Below are 27,256 nucleotides of genomic sequence, written 5' to 3'. Positions count from 1 at the left end.
CGACAGAAAATCAGACAGGCAGAGTGTTTGTTGAATGCAAGAGATACTAGGAAAAGTGGCTAACAAAGTATAGGTATGTCATTTCTTAAAGACCCCCTTCAGTGAAAATTAAGTGTTTAACCTTGTAAACATCTCCATGTGCTACAAGACATATCAGGGACAACATCAGCAGTCATCTCCATGCCTGGGCCTGTCTGCTTTTAAACTGCAGTGTACCAAGGACAGGCTGAACAACACGTTTTCAGATTGGCAGGTTTGAGACGTCACAAACCTAAGGAGCCAATCCCGTTAAAGGACGGGGTGACGCTATGCATATCATTATGTGCAACCTATGGCAACCACTTCAGCGATGCGTGAGCCAGCTGTAACCGCCATCGTCATTTTTGCAAACTCACTACTGACTACTAACGTTAACGTTACTACTACTAATCACTACATTTCAAGCTAGCTAAGTTTCAACAAGTTGCCACTAAACGATGGCAGAGACGTGTTTTGTTTTCGGCTGTTATTTTACAAAAGGAGAAATGCACAATGGGCGGGGACTATGCAGAGTTAATGAGGGAGAAGGAGGAGATGCCTTGAGAGGATTTTTACAAGGTAATTAAACGTATTTTGCAGAAAAAAACATATCAGACACAATTCATTATTTCAAACAGAGCATTTTATACGTCTTAAAACATGACTGGAGCTGCTCTTTAAGATAAAACTGGTTCTTCCTGTGCTGCTGTGGCTTTAAGTTTCAGAGTATGAGGTGCTTACTCTCTGGATTGTAGCCTGTTACTGTGATAAGGACAGTTTTTAAGCTGCAGTAATATAAATGAGAGACATTGTGACATTGTCATATTGGTTATTGTTTCAGCCCTTCTGGGCTGACCTGATGCACTAAAAGGCACACTGGCTCTCGCTTCAAGTCATTAAGTGTGGAGAAGGATGTTCATATGAACAAACTTTATACAATAGAGGTCATGTGCACAGGGGATTGTATAACCAGTTTATCTGGCAAGTTATTTATGAAAAATAAATACTTCCTTAATGAAGATATTGCATCTCTTGCAGAAGGAGCTTCAGTATTCATTGTGCAGGTTTGTGTGCTCATACAAGTAATTTGACTCCACTTTTTAAGAGCACAGGTTTTGCAGGAAGGACACAAACCAACCAGGTGATCGGCCCCCACATTCCACGCACGCCGGCATGTCGTCTCTACCTGCGTGTGAGGCACCACACGTATCTTTGTGTATTGTTGTGCTCATGTACAATAGACAATAAGTGTGTATGTGGGAGCTGCTGCGGCTGACGGAGCTGCCCGTGGACACAAACACGAAGCCTGTTCGCTTGAGCTGATAAACTGTCAGGAAAAGGTCTGAGGCTCTGTGAGGATGACGGGCTGTCAGTGGGGTTGACGTTAGAGTGTGTGTGTGTGTTCGTGTTTCTCACCAGGTTCTCCTGGTTGCGTGCATTCACCCGGTTTTCTTCCCCTCTCATGTACTTCACCTCCTCCACTCCCTTCATCTTGTATTCATCTGAGGAGAGAGAGAGAGCCACGATTAAATGAGGGAGAGAGAGACAGGTAGGAAATAACATTTATTTATCAGGGATCTCCCACAGAAGAAACACTGACCAGACTCCCGTCATTCTTCCTGTTTAGTTTGACCTTAAAGGCTAAAATAATTGAACCAAGACCTATCAGCTTCACTTCACTCTCACTGCAACATTACATGATGACTTTAGCCGTGATTTAAAGTCATAATTTGTCCCTGGAAATCTGATAACTGCAATCAGACAGAGCGCTTCAGAAAGCGGACATGACAGCTGAGGTATTATTAGTAGAAGGACACAAGTCATCTCCTCTCCATTTGAGCTGTAGCCGCTCATCCGAGGAAAGAGAAAGCAAAAGCAGAGAGACAGCGAGAGGGGATACACGTGTATGTGAAGTAAGAGAAGAGACAGGAGGGAGAAAAAAAGGGACGGATGAGAGGGTGAAAGCAGGAGGGGATTACAGATCAGTTAAACTGCTTCTGGGCTACATGGGAAGCTTAGACAGTAAAGACATTTTAATACAAACTGTGCAGCATAAACACCACACCTACTCTGGTATCATAAAGTCTGCTATATGTGTAAATTGGGCCCAATGTGTGGACTTATGCATCTCTTACTGAGCCTCAATTTGCACTTTACACTTAAAATACAACATGAATAAAATAGATGCAACAGCCAGTAACATATAACCAGAGGTGCAACACATTAATCTGCCAACAGTCCACAATCTCTAAAAGGATATAAACCAGGAAGAATCAAGCATTTTACACTTACAGTGAAAAATCAATGTGAATATTCATTTGTATAGATTTGGAGCGGGGTACATCCTGGACTGAACGCCAGTCAGTCACAGGGCTGACACATAAAGACAGACATCCGAGAAGGGTCCAAACGCAGACCTCTTTCCTCAGGCACGTAGTTCTGTGAGCCAATTGGCCAGCAGACGTTTTTACATCCAACAGGAGGAAAAGTGCGGGTGTTTATAGTAGCAATAATGATGGCTGTATTCCATTTAGCTGCTTCAATTTCATTTCTATCAGGGTTGTGTGCATGCTGACTGCCTGGCATGGCTCTCTCAGACACCTAAATAAAACAGAACCATAGTTAAAGTTATTATTAACACCTGTGCTTTTCCTCCTGTTGGCTGTAAAAATGTCCGCTGTGAAATAAACCCATGGGGTTTCAGCACGGGCACACGTAACCTCCAGGCTCAAGCACTAGCTCATAGGTGCTAGCTTTCCAATGCTGGTTAATAAACTAAATGAACAATGTGTGATCGGCAAATAACTTTACAACTAAAACGGAGATGTTTATTCTCATTTCTCCCGATCCATGACAATACAATACATCCTCCTGCATAAGGTGCCCGAGCAGGTTTATGGTGCCTGAGCAGAGAGGTCTGAGGTGCCTGAGCAGAGAGGTCTGAGGTGCCTGAGCAGAGACGTCCGAGGTGCCTGAGCAGAGAGGTCTGAGGTGCCTGAGCAGAGACGTCTGAGGTGCCTGAGCAGAGAGGTCTGAGGTGCCTGAGCAGAGAGGTCTGAGGTGCCTGAGCAGGTTTATGGTGTCTGAGCAGAGAGGTCTGAGGTGCCTGAGCAGGTTTATGGTGTCTGAGCAGAGAGGTCTGAGGTGCCTGAGCAGAGAAGTCTGAGGTGCCTGAGCAGAGAGGTCTGAGGTGCCTGAGCAGGTTTATGGTGTCTGAGCAGAGAGGTCTGAGGTGCCTGAGCAGAGAAGTCTGAGGTGTCTGAGCAGAGAAGTCTGAGGTGTCTGAGCAGAGACGTCTGAGGTGTCTGAGCAGAGAGGTCTGAGGTGCCTGAGCAGGTTTATGGTGTCTGAACAGAGACGTCTGAGCAGAGAGATCTGAGCTACTGCATTTGGACCCTCTTGAACCAATCATAACCAACCATAGGTCCAACTCATTTACTTTCCCCTAAATATTAAACACTCAATAGTTGTTCCATAATGAGCATTACATTATTTTATTTTCACAATTTGAATCTGAAAATTAAAAAAAATGGTGGAAAGTTAACACAGTGCACTCTTAAGGAAAAAGTGACTGATTATGAACACACATCCACATTGTTTCTGCACCATTAAGGCTCAAAAATACCTGGACCACACAGGTGCAAACAATAATATATAATATTGCAAGTAATCTGACAGCAGTGTAACTGATACGAAACCTCCACATACAGCACCTTTACGTAAGACCAAACCCCACCTAACCTTGAGCAGAACAAAACGAGCGCACTGGGTTTCTGCTGACTACCTGGCTGTTGGGCATTTCACTGATAAAGTAGCCGAGACACTGATACGCACGCACGCACACACACACTGACTCGCAGCTCTCTTCTTTATCTGCTGCACTCTTTGTATTTTGCCCTCACTCTATCAGCAGCGTGTTTATCCACGAGTCTGTCTGCGCCACTCTGTACCCAGCTGAAGGCTTCCCCCCTCCCTCTGCGATGTTGCTCACAATCCACCTAGATCATGTGTGTGTTTTTGCCTCTGCATGTGTGTGATCACCTGTGTGTCTACATCTTACACGTGCGTCACTCACTGTAAAGCCAAACACGGCCTGCATCGGTCTGCTGATTTGAAATCATTTCAAAGAGCGGGTGAAAAAGAAGGAGGAGGAGATCTGGCTCATTTAAGGGAAAGAGAAGAAACAAATGCCGACTACTTTTCTGCTGTTCTGTTTGTCTCAGGAATGTAAACGTGTCGGAGCGAAGCAGCTCCCGTCTGAACACGCAGACACACACAAATGGTTTTATAACACTGCACAGGCCCTCCACACTGAGATCTGCTCTGTAAACATGCAGCACATACAGTGATCGCAGCAGGAAACAGAATTAAGAGCCTGTATACTACAGGGGCAATCCACATAAATTAAAAGCTATATAACCTGCACTTTAAGGTGGATACACATGATGAGGAAGGTGTAAAATTAGCCGCCGCCGCGGGCTAAGTGAATAAATCCAAATGGACGTTTTTCAAGCTGCAATTGAGAAAAATGTCATTTCATAATTTGGATGAGCGTCAGCCTGATGTTCTGCTCCTGTTACAGGATCCTTCCCTGAGCTTAATGTGACGGGTTTACATAGATCAAAGTGACCCAGCTTACACCAATCAGGACTCATCACATCACAGACTTTGCTTCAATTTAGAGAGGAGCGAAAACCCGTCATGCTGTGTGAGCTGTACGCATGTGTGCGAGTGTGTGCGGCAGTCATTGTCACAAGAAACGACAAGGGGGTTTCGTCACGCCATTGCCCGGACGGCTTTGGGGGAGAAGGAGGGGAAACGTCACAGAGAGAGGGAGAGAGAGGGAGAGAAACCGAAACAGAGAGAGGGAGAGAGAGAGACTGAGACAGAGACAGAGACAGAGAGAGAGAGAGAGAGAGAGAGAGAGAAACTGAGACAGATAGAGAGAGAGAGACAAACAGCGACAGAGACCCTGACAAAGAGAGAGAGGGAGAGAAACCGAGACAGAGACAGACACAGACAGAGAGAGAGAGGGAGAGAGACTGAGACAGAGAGAGAGAGAGAGAGAGAGAGAAACTGAGACAGATAGAGAGAGAGAGACAAACAGCGACAGAGACCCTGACAAAGAGAGAGAGGGAGAGAAACCGAGACAGAGACAGAGAGAGGGAGAGAAACCGAGACAGAGACAGACACAGACAGAGAGAGAGAGGGAGAGAAACTGAGACAGAGACAGAGACACAGAGAGAGAGAGAGAGAGAGAGAGAGAGAGAGAGAGAGAGAGAGAGAGACAGAGACACAGACGGAGAGAGAGAGAGACAGAGACACAGACAGAGAGAGAGAGAGAGAGAGAAACACGAGACAGAGAGGGGAAGATTTAAGGCAAGAACTATTTTGAGAAGCTGTGATTTTGTGATGTGGACATCTTTCTCATCTCTGATTAGAGACTAAAGCTCTGCGCTGACCTTAAGATACCAAAAGTCACTGCCTGTGCACATGTGTACGTGTTTGTGTGTGTTTCTGCTGCAGATAACGCTGTGTCTGTTAATCAGCACGTTTTTAATTTTTTTGCAAGTGTGCCCTTTGTGTGGGTGTGACTCATTTAAATAGCCATATTTGGGAGCGTGTATGTGTCAGTGTGCGTGTGTGTGTGTGTGCGTTCTCTAGCCTGTCCTGTGGCTATGTCACTCTGTCCTTCCTGCTTTCTGTCCTCCCTCCCGGCCTCTCTGGCTCTAGGCCATCATCTCCAACCCGGCCATGACATTTACACCTGAACACAAGTCTCATCTCAAACACACAATCTCACACACACAAATCACATCCCATCAAGGAGGAAGGAGTTTGAAAATAAATGTATAAATACTGTTCATAACTGGCTTTTGCTGGTAGGGACAAAATGATCAAACTACTCAACATTGCTTAAAGGCCTGAGGATGCTCAGGAGACCTCAGACAACAACCATCTGATCTAAAAATAAGTGTTACATTAAATTCCTTTTCTGGTCCCATAAAAAATGATCCATTACATAGTTATACTACATAAATAACCTTCAGCCTCCGTCTGTGGCCATGCAGCAGTGTTCACTGAATGCTGCAGAATTAGTCTGTTTCGTATGATGTAGTAGATGGTGATACATCGGGCTGTTATTGGCCTGAGTCTACAAAAATGATCACTGAAGTTCCAAAGTGTCTCATGATGATGATCTAAATGCTGGGAGCGATGGGGGGGGAGGCCAAAAATGATTGTCCTGTCCAGAATTAGTCTAATTTAATGTCTGAATTAAACATAAAAAGACTGTGGCCTGCTGGAGCTGTGTCCTAAAAATACCAAAGGAAGAAACCGACGACTGATGCGGGCGCTGATGTCATAGTTTCATTGGATAGAAGATGTTAGCATGGCTTAGGATGGTCAGACAGTTTGACATGATTATAATAAATGGAGAAACTATTCCTAAACGGCAAGTACTCATATAAATATACTTTAAAGGCTGGCGCACAAGGGCTGGACAGGTGAGGGTGTTGTGTGAATGTACTCATTAAGTATGCATATTAAATGTACTGTGCAGTACCAATACATGTTTGTGTAAGTATTGGTACATACGCACATGCACTACTCTCATTCTGCTGACTTACAGAAAGGGTTATCTGTCTATATATTTAAATGTTCTTTTAGTCCTCTTCTCACTTGACTAAGCCTGGTGCATGTTCATCTGTATCTAACATTCTGTATCTAGTGCTTCTAAGCTTAATGCAAAAGGCAACTGGACTTGGGTGAAGTTCTTGAAGACGTTTCACCTTCTTCTGTTCTAACTGACTGGTGGACGGAGCTAGAAATATAAGCCTTTTGCTGCCACAACAGCCCTGACCCTTCGAGGCATGGACTCCACCAACCTCTGAAGGTGTGCTGAGGTATCTGGCACCAAGACGTCAGCAGCAGATCCTTTAAGTCCTGTAATTTGGTAGGTGGGGCCTCCATGGTTCCGACTTGTTTGTCCAGCACATCCCGCAGATGCTCCATTGGATTGAGATCTGGGGAATTTGGAGGCCAAGTCAACACGTTGAACTCGTCGTCGTGTTCCTCAAACCATTCCTGAACCATGTCTGCAGAGTGGCAGGGAGCATGATCCTGCTGAAAGAGGCCACTGCCTTTAGGGACTACTGTTTCCATGAAGTTCACTTGGTCTGCAACAATGTTTAGGTAGGTGGTATGTGTCAAAGTAACATCCACATGAATGGCAGGACCTAAGGATTCAGAACATTGCCCAAAGCATCACACTGTCTCCGCCGGCCTGCCTTCTTCACATAGTGCATCCTGATGCCATGTCTTCCCACGTTCCCATGTCTGAACATGCATCCAGCCATCCACATGATGTAAGAGAAAACATGATTCATCAGACCAGGCCGCCTTCTCTCCGTGGTTCTGTTTTGATGCTCACATGCCCATTGTAGGTGCTTTCGAAGGTGGACAGGGGTCAGCATGGGCACCCAGACCAGTCTGCAGCTACGCAGCCCCATACACAACCAACTGCGATGCACTTTGTGTTCTGACACCTTTCTATCAGAACCAGCATTATCATTTTCAGCAGGAACACCCCACAAGAGCTGCAGTTTTGGAGATGCTCTGACCCAGTCGTCACAATTTGGCCCTTTTCAAAGTCACTCACATCCGTAAACATGCCCATTTTTCCTGCTTCCAACACATCAACTTTGAGGACAAAGGGTTCACCTGCTGCCCAACATATCTCACCCACTGACAGGTGCCATTGTAACAAGAGAACCAATGTTGTTCACTTCACCTGTCAGTGGTCATCTGGCTGATTGGAGTATATCAAACCCTTATTCATCTTATTTTCCAGGAACAAGAAGTCAGATACGGAGGCTTCCTGGTACAACCAAAGTAAATCACTATACCTCCCTGGAGCAGCTGCGCAGCCTTGTTGAAGCAGTGACAGAGACCTGCTCTTTAACCTTGGGGGCAGGGGGTTCGACCCAGCGACCCTTTTACATCACTAGTGTGTCTCTCAATTTCTGCAAATTAAGCTGAATTACTTCTCTCTCCACGCGATGTGCAGAACACTCAGTTGTGAGTTTGCTTGCTCGGTCATTGATGATTAAAAAGAAGAGAATCCTCTGAAAAGCCTGAGCACAAAATGTTCATTCAAGGATGTAACTGCTCTCTTTGAGCTGTGCGCGTGTGATATAATATTTCCAAGGACTGCGGACTGATAAAGAAAGCTCAGTTCATTCAAGTGCAGGCTATTCTATCTGGCACTTGTAAAACAATTACTTTAGAGTGATAGCGCTTTATTCACTAGGAGTGAAAACACGCCGTTGATCCTTTGGCAGGTGGCTCGGCATCAATCATTGAAGAAAATACCTCAAACAACCCAGCTGCTCCAGGTCGAATCCCTGAACAAACAGTGAAATCTGCATGCCACCATGTTGTGTATACATGTTAGTATGCAATCATATTCACATACAGTACTCCATTCGCTATCTGCACTCCAATCTGTTCCGACTGTGATGATTGTAGACATCAATAGCGTGATGTTGTGGAAAGTGTTGCTATTTTCCCTCGTCGTCCTTCAGTGTTTGTGTAATAGAGCTCAGACGTTTCCGGTTATTGTGCGAGAGCGACGGAGGGAGGGGCGGAGGGGGTTGTTAGTGGCCGGAGTCTGACAGAGCGAGAATATCTGGGACACACACACACACACAAAAGTACACACTGGCAGATTGAGTGGCAGACAAATATGTAAGAGGCGGATCAGTGTGTGCAAGAAGAGGGCTCAGTGTCTGACTAGATAGGCAATATACAAACATATTTAAGCACAAATACACGCACACACACGCACATGCAGTCTTCAGGGGGTTTATTTATGTGTGTATGCAGGCTGACCAACCGGGGCCGACTAATCTTTTCCGCCCCCATCATTAGAAGTACACCGGATGCAGCGAGGCAGTTTGACCCAAGTTGGAGTCGAGCAGAAAAGAATGACTACGCAGTGCGTGAAGATGACAAAACCCTTTAAATATGGACGGCACAGAGAGCTGGAAGTGATGAAGAAATAAAGATAAGAGTGGATGAAGATGAGATGAAGACAAACAGGGGGGTTGAGAAAGGATGTTATTAACTCTAATCCACATTATTCAGGCCACCACCTCCACATACACGCACTCAAACAGTAGTCTCGACCAGCCATCGCTACTCACGATTCCCCTTTAACCAACTTACAGCAAGAGTGAGGGATGGGATGGAAGAGGGAGGATATAAGGAGAGGGAGGGGGCGAAAGGACAAAAGGTTATGACCTAATGTTGTGCCAGAGAAGAGAGGAAAAGAACTGGGGACAAGAAACACTGGGAGATGCAGGCAGGAAGAGAGGGAGGGAGGGAGGGAGGAGGGATACAGAGACCGAAAATAGAGAGACAGAGAAAGAGAGAGAGAGGAAGGGGAGACGAGGCCTTGAGCAGGGGAAGGGAAGAGGCAGAGCAGCATCAAAACACATCACTCTGCCTTCCTCTCTCAAGGAAAAAAGCTCCACTCCTCCCATCTCTCCCTTTCTCGTCTCCTGCCTCGTTCCCTAAAAAGACGAGGAGGGTGAGAGCAGACAGAGACGTCGCAGGGAGGGGCGGGCGAGGGGAGGGTGGATGACGCGAACGTGTCGGAGAGAGAACAGCAGAGACGAGAAAGAGTCAGAGAGAGGTCGCTGAAAGAGGGCGAGAGGCTGAGGGAGATGGGTCAGAGGGAGAGAGAGATGACAGAGAGGGAGGGAGAGACCTCCTGTGGATCGTCATCTGCCACGTCCATCCGCCCGCGTGCAGTCATACCAGAGTGTTGCTCCTAATTCTTAATCGCTGTTAATCCCTCCACCACCCATCATCGCTCTCCTCGTCTGGCTTTCACTCAAAGTTCCATCCCTTATTGCACAACAGCCGGCGAGCCATTATTAAAGCTCGAGCGGCATTGAACAATTATATTCATTAGAGATTAATCCATGATTAATTTTACGATCAATCGATTGTGTAAAAGGACATCATGTTGGGCAGGCGCTTTAGTACAGAGCGACCATCTCACCCACGTAGGGAGCAATAGGAGGAGCTCAGTGTCATGCTCAGGGACACTTTGACAGACCAAACCACGAGCCCTGCCTTATAATGAATGGATGAGACACGTTATGAGCTGATCTACAGCCAGATGAATGTTGAAATAACGTTTAAAATTCAACATTTTGTAAGACCAAAATAGTCCGATATTATCAGTCTGAAATAATGTAAAACAGAGGAGCAGCAAATCAGTGCAGTGAAGGAGGAGGAACCAGAAGCTGCTGCTTGAGAATCAATTATTAAGATTGTCGTTGATTGTCTCTACATCTAATCCAGTGTATAATCAAGGTGTTCCCAAACTTGTTTGAGGTTTGTGAACAGTTTCTTTCACTGGAGTATGTAGCCAAGCAGACGTGTGCTTTTCAATGCAAAAACAAAGATTAGAAAACATCTAAACAAAAACTCCGGCACATTTTTTATTTTGTTTAGGGCAATGTGAACGGTTTGCATCACGTGGGTCAGGGGTGATAATCGCAGGGTAACTCACGGTACGATGCATGATGTGTGGCCCACGATAATGATAATATCATGATACAGCGAGTCTGTGATAATTGATATAATGCAAGACAATCATAAAATGATACATCAGGATATCTGATTAACATAAGAGTATGCACCTTAAAGAGCAGCTCCAGTCATGTTTTAAGACATATAATGCTCTGCTTGAAATAGCAAATTGTGTCCAATAACAAATGTTTTTTCTGCAAAATGTGTTTAATTACCTTGTAAAAATCCTCCCAAGCATCTCCTCCTTCTCCCTCATTAAAAATTCCACAATTCTGCACAGTCCCCGCCCACTATGCACCTTTCCAACCGCCCACTCCATCACGAAAACAAAACATGTCTCTGCCATCGTTTAGTGGCAACTACCTTGAAATGTATAATTAGTAGAAGTAACGTTAACGTTAGTAGTCAGTAGTGAGTTTGCAAACATTACGATGACGGTTACAGCTGGCTCACACATAGCCGAAGTGGTTGCCATAGGTTACACATAATGATATGCATAGCGTCACCCCGTCCATTAACAAGATTGGCTCCTTAGGTTTGTGAAGTCTCAAACCTGCCAATCTGAAAACGTGTTGTTCAGCCTGTCCTTGGTACACTGCAGTTTAAAAGCAGACAGGCCCAGCCACGGAGATGATTGCTTTTGTTGTCCCTGATATGTCTTGTAGCTCATGGAGATGTTTACAAGGTTAATCACTTGATTTTTATTGGAGGGGTCTTTAAAAAGGTAAAGTGCAGGATTAATGTATTCACTGCAATTTGGTGTCAGTTTCACAGAATGTGACACAAACTGAGATGAAACAATGTACATGTTTTCAGTCTGTAAAAAACATTTACAGAAGAACAACTGTAAAAACAAATTAGGACTTTGGATTTGAAAGTGGCTGGCACATCTTTTAACTTCTTTTCACCACTGTCCAACATTATCCCGCCGTCTTCTTCTTTTATCCTGCTGTGAACTTCTTCTTCGGCCAATTAATTTCCATTCATGTTAAGCAGAAGCGTCACGACGAGGAGTCATGAAGTAGTCAGAATCACAAAATCAGCAGCATATAATTGTAAATTACAATATCAATATTTGGCGCCAGGGTAATTGTATTGCACGAGTTAGGACCACAATATATTGCTGTATTGATAGTTGACCCACCACTGATCTGGTATTTTACTTCTTTTCTTCCATGGTGTATGAACACTCAACAGAGTGACCAATCACAGCTGCAGAAGCCAAGGTGTTTAGTCCCTAGCATGAGTCAATGTTGCAACCCCATTAGCATTGTATTAATCAAACACCCGTGCCTCCTAGATACCCATATCTTAGTCGGATGTCATCAGGGGTCTATTTTGTCAAACTTTGGAAAACGTCTCAATAATAACAGATAATAATAATAGATAATGAAAAATCCCATTTCCATAGCATTAGAAGAAGAAGAAGAAGAAGAAGGCTTCCCTTTCGGCTTGCTTTCCTTTCTCTCAGTTTCCCTCGATCGAGATCCAAATAGTTACACATTAAGGACGTCAAGGATTCACAACACTTGTGCCAGCTCAGAGTTAACGCTGCACTCTCACTAACTGGTAACTTCCTCTCTCTTTCATGAACTGTCAACACGCATGTCTCCCGTAAAACTGCGGTGTTGACAGTTATTGTGTGAAATGGAGAACTGAACACTCTGCCAGAGGACGATGAGCCATAATGAAGGGAATATAATGTGAGGGCAGACGAGGCAATGGGTCTGTACTGAGCAATTAACTGAGTGAAATGGAGATGTGAAGCTTTTATTGACATCGGTCTGTGTGTGCGTGTGTGTGTGTGTGTGTCTGTGCGTACTGACCGCTGAAGAGGTCTCCGTTGCTGTAGGCCTTGCCGCGTCCCTCCTCATCATTGGGCACGGCCGACACCTGCTTGGCCGAGGTGCAGCCCATGGCCTCACACTCTGAAAGCTCTCCTCATCGCACTCTCACCTGCACAGAGACAAACCGCATTAAATGTTGTTTTTAATGTGAACTTTACAGATGTCACTATTAACTAACCTCTGCTTCTTCATCATCCCAAACTAACACAGTCAATCAATGTAAAATGCACCAGCAAGATATATTCAAAGCTGCAGTTGTAAACAGTGGCACCACTTCCGAGCGAGTGTTTCAGTCTAAACTCGTGTTAAAAATTGTGCTTCCTATTTTTGACTTTGAACCTTAAACGCATAATTTCCTCACAGCATTTTCTCTCCCACACCCGGCGTTCACAGCCACAAATGTAGGTTGAGTGAGTCATAATACATCAGTGGAAAGTGAAGCGAACATTTATTTGAAAGTGTTGTAGATTATTTCTTTAAACTCAGAAGTGTTTCTTTCGGGGGCCAAGAATAACCGCTGTTATTATATGTGGAGAGCGGGAGCAGCAGGGGAGGGCTAGTGGGTAAATAAACAACACAATGTGGTTTGTAAATAAATTAGCATTTCTTTGTTCGTATTAGTCGTCAGATTATCATATTTCATTGTATACTGTCTGTTATTTGTTCTTAGTCAAAACATAAGGATTAATTTTCAAGCTGTCAGAGCAACAAAACAAACAACTGTTTCTTTTTATGTCTGAAAAACATTTAAAGGGATTCAATTTTACAAGATAAAATACAGAAAAGCTGCAAATCCTCAAATTGACATCCTAATTATTTGGTGTTTTTATGTCATGAATCACTTAAAGGAGTATTCATTAATTTTTTTGTCCAAACAGGGGAGCAGAATAAACAGTTAAAGCGGACATGTTTTAGCTATGCAATCAATTTTCTATTATGCTAATGTGTTTTTAAATCACGTTGGTAAAGTTTGTTTAGTTTTAAAAATTGTATACATGAAACAAACAAGCTGTGAACAACTGTGAACAATAAACCCATGCAAAATATGAGAACATCCATTCGAAAGACATGGCCTCTTTAACACAAGACTGACATTAAGTCGATAAAGCTAACATGTTAGCAAACAGACTATTTACACATCCTGCAGACACAGGGCAACATGAGCATCCAATACTGGAGTTTGATGCTAAACTATGTTCACAAATTAGCATTTCTTGTCTGCTGTTTGGTGGATGGTACAAACTGTGAGTACACAGTGTGCATTGTAAAGCAGGTTAATCTGAGCTTTTTTGCTTAAATCTACTGCCTGCTGTGGCGGTAAATATGGTTTCAAAGTTGCTGGCCAGAAAACCAAAACAATAAGCTAACAGATGCTAGCCGAGCTGGGGGCTCTGACGGATGAGTTCGGTCCCCTTCCTGTTCAGGAAGAGGTCCAGCCGACCTGGCCCAGGTCAGGCCAATCACAACCGGACGGAGGTTTTAATATGATGACCGACTTTACAGAGGGGTCCAGCGCTAATGAGGCATTTTTGTTATTAACAAAGATGGCTGCCGCTGATGTGAAACGTTTTGAATTAGCCATTGCTTCAGTATTAAAGAAACCAGAGTGTCGGATACTGAATCAGGTCAAGTAAAAGTCTGGTTATCATTTTCTACTACAATCAAATTTGCTGTTGGAACTAGCTAACTAAGCTAGCTGCCTATCGCTACTATTCATTTCTCTGATTGATTGTGGGTCAATGCTATTGGATCCACAGGCAGTTAAGTCTTTGCTTCTTTGTTTTCAATCCTGTCAGACAAATAATTTCAACACTATTTTGAATCTTGCCGTCGGCCTTAAGCAGCCAGTGTCTTTAAACTACACACCACTGCCTTTTTACACACTGAGGGTGGGAATAAAAATTAACTTAAACCTTCATTATTATTCAGCAAAGAGGAAAGCAGAGCCCTCCCACCCAGAGGGACGGCTGACTTGAAGCTTTAAATGTCACTGTCAGTCAATCGCACACACTCAGACACAATGCACTATAGACAGTCTACATGTCACTCACACATGCCATATGCTGTCATTGACAGAGCCCATCTGACTGCTGCCAGTTATTAAAAAGCACACACCCAGACAGATTTACACACATTAAAGCAGCCAATGATTACCCATCATCAAAATGAAATCTGCAGCGCCGGTACATAAGTGAGAGGAGAAGGAGTCTCAGATGAAGAGAGGGGAGGGGGCTGGGGAGGCAGAAAGACACAGAAAGGGAGGAAGAAGGCGGAGGACAGGGGTCAAGTAAGGATGGAAAATAGATGGAATAGAGAGAGGTGCTGGAGAAAACACAAGTGCAGGGCTTCAAAAGAGCGCCGCCTGCCCCTCCTCCCTCCTTCAGTGATCCTCAGAGCGTTTGAAGTTGACAGGAGGACAGTGTTTACTCCTGTGTTTAGGCTGCAGCCGACCAGCCTCCATCTCCTGGACAGGACACAAAGCACCAGGTGTACAGGGTGCAGGGAGGGGTGCTGTGAGATGGGTGCTGTATAACTGTATGGATTGTAACATTACTGTATATAGTTGTGGTTGAATAGAATGATTCCATTGTAGCATTAACTGGGTTTTCTTATCATAGCCTTTTACCGTAATTTCTAATCAGTTATAACAAGATGATACAGATAATTTTCTGCTGGGATTTTGGAACTCAATTAAAACCCCTAAAAGAAGTCTAAAGAGTTAAGGGACTGGTTCTGTCAGAACACAGTGCGTCGCAGTTTGTTGCGTATGGGGCCGCGTAGCCGCAGACCAGTCAGGGTGCCCATGCGGACCCCTGTTCACTGTCGAAAGCGCCTAAAATGGGCATGTGAGCATCAAAACTGGACCATGGCACCAGGATGCACTATGGGAATAAGGCAGTGTGATGCTTTAGGCAAAGTTCTGCTGAGAAACCTTGGGTCCGACCATTCATGCAAAGGACACCTACCTAAACATTGTTGCAGACCAAGTACACCCCTTCATGGAAACAGTAGTCCCTAATAGCAGTGGCCTCTTTCAGCAGGATTATGCGCCCTGCCACTCTGCAGAAATGGTTTTACGACTAGTTCAACGTGTTGACTTGGCCTCCAAATTCCCCAGATGTCAATCCAATGGAGCATCTGTGGGATGTGCTGGACAAACAAGTCAGATCCATGGAGACCCGACCTCGCAACTTACAGGACTTAAGGAATCTGCTGCTAACGTCTTGGTGCCAGATACCTCAGCACACCTTCAGAGGTCTAGTGGAGTCCAAGCCTCGACGGGTGAGGGCTGTTTTGGCGGCAAAAGGGGGACCTACAGAATACTAGGCAGGGGGTCATAATGTATCAATAGCAGGATAGTGGCGACATCGGCTGTAGGCTTAACGTGTGTATTTGTTTCACTCTGAAAATTGGAGAAAACAAACCAACCAAATCGTAAATCATGATTGGTTTGGAAATGTCACCACATATATGGATAAATCATGAATACATTAAAGGCTATTCAATTCCCCTTTAAGTTCCAACTGCTTTACAGTAAAAGCAGCACTACGTCACTTCTGCATGTACCTGTTCGCTTGTCAAGTGAAGGAGTGGAGGAGAGCAGTCAAAAGGAAACCTCATCAATTCTACGGTGTAGTTTTGGGTTGTTATTGGAGTTGCCAAAAAATGTGTTTGAATGACAAGAACAGTGTTATAACTAATAGACAAAACTATGAATAAAAGGCTCCAGATTAAGTCAACTATCCTTTAATTTAGCTGTGGATGTGTGACGTGTGTATGCTCAGCAGAGGATGAGGGAATTTCATCTCTTTCCCAGCTCTCCAGGTAAAGCGACAGTAATCTCTGGAGAGTCAGCAGAGTTTACACATGAATATCTCACAGGACCCGCAGGTGAGAGGAGGCTGTACTGAGGGAGACAGAATCAACACACGCAGACACACACACAAGCTTTGGACGTGTGTAGTTGTGTGTAGTGTCACCTGTGGCCTGTAGCGTGTGTGTCCTGGTCTAGTGAGCAGCTTATCAGCTCGTTCCAGGCAGCCTGGGACACCTCTTATTACAACTGCCGCTCTGGAGCAACTCAATTACGGCTCACACACACACACACGCCCACGCAGACATGCACAGCTGGAAGGTCTTAATGCAGTCTCAGGCACGTCGACTCACAGACACTAGCGGCAAAGTTTCAAAATATAAGCTCATCCAGCCTAATCTGCCTCATGACAGAGTCGCTTCAGCGAGGATTCTGGGAGGTGGGGGACCAGGTTTGTACCCGGAAACGCTGCCGCAGGGCTGCATGTCGCCTGTCAGAAAATCACAGCAGAGAAAAAACTAGAAAGACGACGACGGAGACAGAAAAAAAGAAGGAAAAGCACCTACAAGCACCGACAGAGAGCAGACAGAGTGGTCTCTCTGTACTCTCTGTACAACTGAAGTGAATATTAGATCAGCAGATTCCCCTCTGAAACCACTGAAGGAAGAGCATTGAGAAATGTGAGCAGCCTTGATAGATTTGAAGTTTCAAAAGGGGTCTCCAGCGTGTGGGCAGCATCTGTTAGAAGAGCTTTGATTTGTGTGAATTGAAACATCAAATTGTGAGTAGGAGCGGGCTAAAAATAGACCCAGCACTCCCAGAGCTATTGTTGTGTGCAGGGATAATGTGGGGCTGTGTGGATCTGTAAGCCAAGCTGCTATTACTTGGCTTATAGATATAAGCTACGGTCGGCTAGGAGGTCAAAGACAAATACACCTATAAATAAATAAATAAATAAATAACTGCAAGGCCTGGAGTAAGGAAGAGGGTACAGCTTCAGGACACAACAATCAGTTATGTGTTGAAATTTAAGGAGTCAGGTCAGTAAATAAAAAATGGGGTGTTTTGCAAGATATGCAAGTCATATTTTAGAGCTCATCTTTCTACACTCGAGAAAGTCCTCAAAATCCTTCATTGGGAGTTTCTTTAGGATCCCTAGTGTGATGAGAGATATACAATATCATTTTTCGGCATTAGGTCTGTGTCCACTTAGGTGTTCTTTTTGCACTGGCAGCGCCCACGACCTTAATTTCAGAGCTCTTCTCACCAGCGCTTACTGTTGCTAGGCAATCTCGGATCCCATCGGCTATAGCCCGAGGACGATATAACCTCTGGGCACAACGGTGAAGATGCCAGGCGTGTAGCCGGTGGTTAGCGATGAACGACATTTTTTACAGAAAAAGAACCCGTTTTTCTTGTGATTTACTTTAATTAACGGGTCTTCCTTTGCCGAGATTTCAACATCATGATGCAGATTAGTAATAAGTAAAAATTAAGCTTTGTCAGGTCTGTCCTGAGAAGAAAACTATTTGCTTGTTTGTTTTTGCTAAATGCTCGTTTATTGAACGGAGGTCGGATCGATTATTTCTGATGCATTCCAGGAAGTCGGGAAATCTGAACGCTGAATGGCTTTCGTTGCACCGCGTCAGGCAATTTGTCTCAAGTTGAGTTTTAGATCTAGAGCAGGATTGTTAGCTGTTAGCATGCAGATGTCTGTTTATAGAAATGAATAAGAAGCTTAATTATTGTCAGATGACTGCTGATGGGAGCCGGGATGTCATTACGACGCATTACATCCAGCCTGCTTTTACTCTCCACACGGACCATTTTTCCTGCATACGCCGCAGCCTGCTGATATGTGATTGGTCAATATTACTCAGACTACAAGCGTAGTACAAACGGAAACCGTCCTGGAAATCCACGTCCCTGCATACAGAGTCTACATGTCTATGTAGAATCTGTAAATAGAGATTAGGGTCTGTGTCCAATTACGCGTTTTTTTGTGCTGGCAGCGGCAACAACCTCAATTTCAGATCTCTTCTCACCGGCACGTACTGTTGCTAGGTAACAAAAGTTGTCTGGCAGCACTTCTGCTTCCCTCGGTAGTGATCGTTATGTCTGTTTAAAATTGCTCTGTATGTTTATGATTTACTTTTATTCAGTGATTTTAACAAAGAAAACATAAACATTGATTACGTAAGTTCCGCCCCTTCTTGACTTTGATTGGTCACTGAGGGAGAAGTGACATTGATGAGTGCTGCGGTGTTCCAAAAGTTGATCTATTTTCAACTGAGAGCGCAGCTACAAAAAACAGCTGATGGCGAGGGAAAGCGCTGAAAACACTGAACTGCATTGGTTTTGAATAGAAAATAGACACAGGCTGTTATAATTCAATCAAAAACAATGATTTTGCTTTGATGTCTTAAATGCGGCAACAGAGCTGACCACCGTCCTCGGGGGTCACAAAATGATTACAAGAGTAGAAGATGAGAAACTTTTGGTGCATGAAAATGGGTTGAATTATGTGACAGGCTTTTTCTCAAGCAGAGTCTGTTTTTACCGTTTCAAGCCTCTCAAAAGTCTTCAAATGAGACAGTCAGAGAGGGGAGAATTACTTTTTGACTGAACTGCTCACACCTCACACTGCTTTGTATCAAAATTCCTCTGAACCACTGCAATAAAGAAGACACAGAGGAAAATTTCAGTGTGCAAATGCTCCTTTGCATCCCCTCACTCTTTTGCATGCGTTTCCCTATGCAATGAGATCAGTGCATACACTCTTTTGGCATGAGTTAGCAGCACTGAGCTCTGCCCAATGAGCCGCTCAGTGGTGCCACATGTTGGACCACAGTGGGGCGTTGCACAGTGTTGATTTAACCCACAGGACAGCTGCTGTGTGCTTGCCTACTCCTGTCGAAGCAGAAGTGTGTCAATGGGACAAGCTTAGTCGGGGAAGTCAGCTAAGACCCTCGTATCGACCAGCTATCTCGGGCTCCTGCTGTCGCACACACATAAACACACACAAGATGAGCCGACATGATCTGATAAACATCACATCGTCTGAAGGGGATAAGAGTTTTTAATACCGACTGGCACACACAACCACCTCGAGATCCACGCAACTCTTTCCAAATGCTTCACATTCATCAGCGGCACGCTCGCCAAAGCGAGGCAAAGTTGTAGCCTAATTTAGATATAAATAATGGTGATGTCAGCCTGGAGGTCTTACGTCATTTCCAGCTAAAATTACACCAGATTTGGCAGAGAGGCTTCTTGTAATGTTTTACCCCATGAGCGACCGTAAATACATCAAAAGAATCACATAAACCTCGGCAACACAAACTCTTCTACCTCCTTTAAATGCACTGAGGCGAAAAGGAATCCTTAACACATGGCAAAAGACCAAGACATTCAAATGAGTACGACTTGGCAAACTCATAGGCCTGCCCATGCCTGCATACCTGGAGGTGGGACGTGACCTACTCTCAGTCGACTAAATAAGCCTCTATTTACAAGTCAGTTTGTCGAAGGTGGAACTCAACAGGACTGTGCAGGGAGATGTGAGCGTACATGCATAAACACACGCAGCGCACACAGGCCGAGCAGTGTGCAGTCAGCGCAAAAGGTTTCTCAAACACAGGGCCGTGCCAGAGGCAGAGCGAGCAACCACAGAGCTGGAAAAACAGGCCGGGCCGAGTTGTGGGAAGGTGTGTAACAGGTAATCTTTGAGGGGATGGATTTGTTCGTCGGATCCTGTCATTGGGCTGCTGCAGCAGGAGTGGCTGACTGTGATTCAGCTTCCTGGTACAAAAGAGATTTTAAAGCCTAGGGAGGGGAAGTGATGACTTCAGCTGTGGTCAAAGCCACAGGGAGACGCTCAGCACACCCACCTGTGACAGGGCAGAGATTCATCTTCCTCCTGTATCACGCCGCACCACTGGGTGCTGAGCCAGGCTCTGCTGGTCTGCACTGCTCTGAGATACTGAAATGAGCTGGTAACTGCATTATAATATGAGACGGTGCTCTGGTTACAGTGGCACAGTTTAGTATTAGATGGTATGACTAAGCCAAAGTCCTAATCATTAAATGAGACATGTGAAATAGTGCCTCAGAGGTCAGTGTTTAATATCATATGAACTTTTTATGATGTTAGCGGGGTGAGGCTACCTGCCTCTGGTATTAAAACGGCAGACACCATAGAAAAGGATTGGGAAATATCATCATATATAACACAATGAAGATAAGAAAGAACTAGAAATCCAGTTAATATCTCCGGGTGTGCTAAGCAATCACTACACTAATCCCATGCGCAAATCTATGACAAATCTAGATCATTAAAAGCTAAATCCATGACTCAGAGATATTAAAGTCGTAGCTATCAGTATGAGAAGAATGGCAAAATCTATTATAACATCTCATGAACCAGCAAAAACATGCACTCCCCCTGGTGACTGCCCTCACAGATTTAACATCCTGTCTGCTCTTTACAGTAAAAGAAGTCGTACCTGAAGCCAGTTGGAGAATCACTGCTGTGTGCTGCAGTGTGTCCAGCGTGTCTCTGCCGCTCTCTGTGACAGAGCAGAGCCTCAGTACAACTCCTGGGCCAACGCGCCATAATATTTACTCTAGCCAGGCAGCAAATGCTGCACCTCTCCTCTTGTCCCACTTTAAGCACTCCATCAGTCTGACAGGCCTGGGAAGACGAGCCAACACACACGACAGTGGACAGTTAAGGTTTCTCCCGAGTGTGCGCTGTTGCTTAAAGCTCTCCGTCTCCTCTCTCTCTCTCTCCGTGCTGCTGAGTGATCAGCGGCTCTATAGTCGTTCTCACTGTTGTACAGAGGGTATAAGTGGTTACAGAGGAAGGGACGGGGGTAGAAACAGAGTCGGTATGTGTCAGAGGTAGATACAGGAGCTCCTCTGTTCTGGTGGGTGAAACTATAGTGTGGCTATGTGACTGACAATGAGGGATACATCATGCATAGCTGAGGCATGTGCTGGTAAAGACATAAGGGCAGCTTTAAGGCAAGTTGTTACATACGTATACTTTGGCGAGAGGCCTATGTTTTTACTCCAGGCCCATAAAAAGAGTGGCGCTGAAATTGAGAGTGAAAAAAGGAGTGAAAACAGAAGGTGGTGGATGAGAAAATTTCAGACTAGAGGCCTAACTTCAGGAACCAGCACGGTAGTCTAATTGAAATCCGAGCTTTATTGGGCCACCACTCGGTGCGGGCAGAACCAACCCGCACAAAAACGAATTGTTCCGCCTAATACAGTCTAGGCTAGAGGATAAAATGTCTCCTCTGAGGCCCATTACTGGCTGGCTTTTGTAGCACCGGCTTCTCAGCAGCGAGACCGATTCTGCGGAAGAGCAAAAAAAAAAAAAAAAAAAAGCAAGTAGTCATGCCGGTTTCTTTCCCTGTGAAACTACCGCTCTGTTCTGCTGCTTCGGTTTGTGAGGGAGGTAAAAGCAGGTCAGAGCCTGAGGTGATCGGTGGGTGAAGAGCAGGATCAAAAGGGTGGGAAAGTATGTGAAGAGAAATGCAAAATTTTGACTTCCTCCTGCACACACAACAAAGTCAGAGAGAGAATATTTGAGCAGCATCAGGTGGGTGATTAAAACGTCTGACTTTTCTAACAGATTTTTGCCTGACCTTTGATTTGACATCTTGTTATTCTTCAGAGGTGTATTTTTAGACTTGACAGTTACTCTTGTCTAAAGAAAGAGTGTCTGTACGTCTCTGCGCTGGTTGTACTTCCTCTTCAGTAAAAGGTCCGCCAGTAATTGCTGACAGTAGACCTCCAAAGGTGTTCCTCATTTATAGTTTTACTACCATTGCTGCTACATTCAGTATGTGTGAGTAAGTGCTTGTTCATCACATTTACTATCAGACAGCCGCACATGGCTGATAGAGCCGGCCTACACAAGGTCAAGCATGTTTACGTCCTCTCGTCCAAATCCATCTGAATCGCTAACAAACCAACCCACAACGGGCAAAAGAAAAGAAAAGCAGCATTGATATTCATTAAAAATTAGCACAGCTGAAGAAATAAATATCAATCTGTGAGTAATTGGCGAGCGTGCAGCAGGATAATTGGCAAAGCTGTTTCACATGTCAGTCTGTGTGTGAATGAAACACGTTGAACTGTTCGGAGGCCTTCACCGAGGAGCTGCAGGTGAGCCTGTGTTTCATGGCTCGACGCGGCTGGTGTGATATAACACCCACAACGCTTTCGCTTTCAGATGCAAACCAGCGCTTTTCCATGTCTGTCATCCAGCACAGTGACGCACAGGCCACAGCCTGGAAGGCTTCCATTCAATGGACTCTTCAACAGGTTTTAATCAGCTGTCCGAGAGAATAATGACACCAAACATGAGGTGATAGCTATTCACTGTCCACTGACTCGGCAGCAGTTGTGCAGGGTGAGTTTATATAGCCTATATCACAATATAACAAATGTATGCAAAATCATGTAACACTGTGACGCACGTCCTACGACACATTTTCTTATTTGACTTGGACCAGACTGGGACTGTGAAAGAAACAAAAACTAATTTTATGTAGGGCTGGGCGATATCATGATATAGGATTTTTTATATCTCAAGAATGATATATATCACGTAATTTAACAAATAATTAATCCGTATGAAATAACCACATGGTAAAGCCTCTTTCCGTTTTCGCTTGGGCTGAGCCTGAGTCCGTTCCTGCACGTTAATGTCCATGTTAATAAACAGCGCCTCCCTCTATGGTTCACTCCAGGTTCACTCCCCTGTGCAAGGATTAGAACGTAAAGCGTTGTCAAACTGATGTAAAAAAAAAATAGCTGTCAATGGCCGCTGGTTTTGTGACCTGACAATGAAGACGAAATAGAAAAACACATACGATGGTCATGTCGTTTTGATGATATATATATCATCATATTGCCCAGCCCTTACTTTACATTGGTTTTAAATTGTGACTTGACCAAAATCTATTAGTTTGCAGACACAATGACGGCAGACAGAAGATGTCCAACTTTTTCCATAAAAAGGTTGATTTGTTTCAGTCAAGATACCAAACATTTGCTTGGTTTTTCTGTCATACGATAGTACATTTCATCTCTGGGGACTGATGGCTGAATAAACAAATTAACAAATGATTTGAATTTGCGCTGAAACATTTGGTCAAGGGACAAACATTCTGCAGAGACTTATTTTGGCTTTGATGATTTTTTTTAGGCAAAAAATGCCAGACATCCACTGCCTCCAGGGCCTTTTCAATACTCTCTGACATTTTTCCATCAAAACGATGAACAGATAAAATGTGGCAGCCCTTAAAGCGATACAATCATTATATGATTCAGCGGGAAATCATTAAACCATATTGCCCTGCCTCATGCAGTTGAAGTTTTGGGTGTTTAAAGTAAACACTGATCACTGTCACAGCAGTCAAACTTCTGCACTAAACGTCACGATTTTTGCCGAAGTAACATTTTTTAAGTAGATTTATCACGTCCAGAAATACAACTAGAGTGAACAGGAGTTAAACATTAAGTTTCACACCAAAACTTCACATGAAGAAATGAGCTAATCCAGTGTTTGTGCACATAAACTGTAGTGTGAAAATGGCATGTAAACAAGGAACATTAGCATGTTTGTTTGTGGTGTCTACATTATGAATGTACAGGCCTTTATTGAAAGCTGAATCCTGCACATTGTTTCAACCTTGAATCTTACAGTAGATTTATGGTTATTAAGGAATGGGCCTGAAGAAATCCTATCGGAGAGCATTTCATCTACAGTAGCGACGGGAAGCTTTGCATTCTGTCTGATGGGAAAACACTGTGCACAGGTTCACACAGCACTTCAGAGTGAGCGTACAAGTGAGAATAAGAGATAAGGAAAGAACATAAAAAAAAAACTGGCAGGCTAAATCAGTGCTGGACCCTGTCTGCACGTCTCATCCCAACTGGACTATGAACACAAACTGCACTGTAAACACAGTCAGGGACACAGAGAGACGCTGCTTTATCATGGGACGGACACAAATACACAAAGCAGGCATGCAGGCTGCACTGCTAGACGCTGCTGACTCAAAAGGCGAGCAAGAAGACCACCGATGTTAGAAACAGGCCGCATCCACTGATCTGCACGTCGACTGCAATGCAGACACATATAGCCACAGCAAAAAGAAAACACAAAAGCAGGCGAAGTTTTATGGTTTTATGCTGCAACATTTGCTGCTTTGATTATTCAGTCAGGTGGAGAAAACGATTGGCCAGCAAGGTCCTCAGTCAAACACACACACACACACACACACACACACACACACACACACAGAGAGAAGCCAGAGGGATCGTGTTGTGCTGGCCTTGTGCTTTCTGCACTGCAATACAGACCACCTCCTCACACCTGACAGCACTAAGCACTGCCTCGCAGAGAGCACAACGCGCCCAGAGCAAACACAAAGTGGATGTTAGAGACAGTCATGGGAACTCCCTCCTACGCCCACAAACACACAGTCCGACAGACGGAGGAGACATCCTTGTAACCATGGAAACCCTCCACCTTCTCAAGCAATGACATCACAGGTGTTGCATCATGACCCAGGCAGGCGCCAAATGACCACCTGAAGTTCTGGTCAATCAGCTCAAGAGGAGGAGGAGTGAGACTCTTGTGCTTCGGCTTCTCTTGTTGCCTCGTGAAGCAAAAGCCATATGTGAGAGCGCACACACACACACACACACACACACACACACACACAAACACACGCATACACAATCAGGGATAAGCAAGTGAGAGAGGATAGGAGAGACAAGCGGATGGAGGTAGATTGATGAAGATGGATGGATAAATATAGTAGGCACGGGGACAGAGGGCCAGTACTTTATGCTAACCTATATAACCCTGATGTAAGCTGCTGGAGACAGGATGCTGTGCTCTGTAATGCTGAGCCACACCAACCTAATTTCACACCAGGGTGCTGCGGCCACCAAATGGATGTAATGGTCTGGTGTTGATCACATGGGGGAATCTACAGTAGCTAATGGCCATATGGCACTTTTAAACACAGCAGCTAGCCAGGCAGGAAGGCAGTTATGAAGTCCCTTAGCTGATGTATATTAGTTTCTTGGGAAGTGAAGAAGGACACATTTGAAATGGACTGAGGCTAAGTTTAAGCTAATGAGCTGCCTGCAAATGAGTGTGTATATCAAATCTAAGTGTGGCTCCTGTGACTTTCTTGATATTACCCAGAAGCCCCCGTCTTCCCTCTGAGGCAGACAGCTGTAATGAGCAACCAGCCTTTAGTAGTTTCTAAAAGAAAGCCAAAAAGCCTGAGGGTCAACAGAAGCTAATGGGTTTCTCCTATCAAACACAGGCTGTACAGCTGAAGTAGAAGCCCCTGGCCCGGCTAAGAGCTCCGACCAGTCCCGGGGCTCGAGCTGCGGCTCGGCTCAACAGCTGTGTCCAGCTGCGCTATCAGGAGACACTGGGCGCTTTGTTCCCTACAGGCTGACTTGGAGGCAGAGGGAGAGTGCAACCAGTCTCCGTGTGTGTACATAGTTTCATTTCCACAAAGGTTAACGGCCTCCGTGAGCCCAGGTCCGTCTCCCCTCTGTTGAGTGTTTCCCCCACAGCAAACGGCCTCCAAGCGGCGGCAGGCAGGGAGGGAGCAGCGGGACAGGGTGGCACGAGCCAACCAGGATGTGTGGAAAATTTGAAATGCGCTGAGCCAACGCTGTCCAAGCCGCGCGAGCATATTGACACACTCCACGCGAGGGAAATGTACACGTCTCATTTGAAGCCAGTACAAAATGCAGAAATTAAAGCCATATTAGCGTTGCAGCAAGCACCACAAGCAGAAACAACAACAAAACATCGACAGATGCGAAGCCCCGTGTGCAGGAAGGAAAGCGCCGGGTAATCACGGTACTCTCAGGAAACAACAACAAAAGAGAGGAGTAAAGAGAGAAAGAAACCACAGGCAGGAGCGTAGTTCACACTGAGGGATAAATGACACCTTTGGGAGACGATTAACGACTAATTCACGCTGGTACTCACTCAGTTGAACCGGTTCCGCTCGGTCCACTGGAGGATAGCCGGTCCGTCTTCCGGCTGTGAGTCGGGCGGGATCTGCGCTATGGAGACTGGAGAGCAGCTCAGAGCCTCGAGGACTGAACGTAAACTGTGGCTTGCGTCATTTCACCAGGATGCCACTATTGCGCGCAGCAATGCAGCCATCTTGCTGAGGAGTGCCCCACCAACTCAGCAACCTCTGCTGGACCTGAGCTGAGCTCTTATGTTGGTCACAGAAATGAAAGTGATTCACTTGAACTGATTTAGCAAAGACAACTTGTAGGGTTCACCATCTATAATGAAGGGGATGTCTGAAGGAAATCTTGCATGGCAAAAATGTGATTTCAAAAATGATTTTGGAAATATCCTGTTTGATCTCACTTTAAAGGTCCTGTGAGGAGTTGTTCACTGGTTATGAAACAGACTGAAATTAATTCTGATTACTCTATATGACTTACAAAAGCAAACCAGACCATCAGCGATAAGATTTATTATTTCTATAAAGTTATTTTTCATGCCTGAAACTGCTGGCAAGGTATCAGGCGAAGCGATTAACTATACGTTGCCTTTGTTTACATTTTCCAGGGCAAAAATGTAAAGTGAGTGATACATATAAATATTCAAGAACGCAGGATGAGATTTTTTGTTTAAAACCACCACTTAAGCACGTACAGGACAAAATCAGTACTAGATAAAAGGTGCGGCTTTGTCCACAGGGGTCTCCAAAAACAACACAAACCGAAAGATCCTCACAGTAGCTTTAATATAGTAGTGGAAAGTAACTAAGTATATTGACTCAAGTACTGTACTTGAGCACAGTTAAAATTTTATGCTAGGCTATTTAATGTTTCTGTTACACTTCACTGCCAAATATTTGATATTACATTTATCTAAAAGCTGTATGTACTTATC

The 27,256-nt window shown here is 44.7% G+C and overlaps 1 protein-coding gene across 1 annotated transcript in view; it reads right to left on the bottom strand.

Annotated features, from left to right (window-relative positions):
• LOC138606845 (uncharacterized protein C1orf21 homolog) overlaps positions 1 to 26,534 on the bottom strand; it is a 31,859-nt gene extending 5,325 nt beyond the window's left edge. The window contains exons 1-3 of the mRNA XM_069679308.1: positions 26,330 to 26,534; positions 12,450 to 12,579; positions 1,435 to 1,520 (exon numbers count right to left, since the gene is read on the bottom strand). Coding sequence (XP_069535409.1) covers positions 1,435 to 1,520; positions 12,450 to 12,540 — 177 coding nt within the window. The 5' untranslated portion in view covers positions 12,541 to 12,579; positions 26,330 to 26,534. The remainder of the gene's footprint in view (positions 1 to 1,434; positions 1,521 to 12,449; positions 12,580 to 26,329) is intronic.
• Positions 26,535 to 27,256: the final 722 nt, after the last annotated feature.

The sequence above is a fragment of the Semicossyphus pulcher genome, unplaced genomic scaffold (genome assembly GCF_022749685.1).
Source record: "Semicossyphus pulcher isolate SPU_LCO1_2020_fin unplaced genomic scaffold, fSemPul1.0.p SCAF_4, whole genome shotgun sequence".
NCBI lineage: Eukaryota > Metazoa > Chordata > Actinopteri > Labriformes > Labridae > Semicossyphus > Semicossyphus pulcher.
This window is presented reverse-complemented; position numbering and strand designations above follow the sequence as displayed.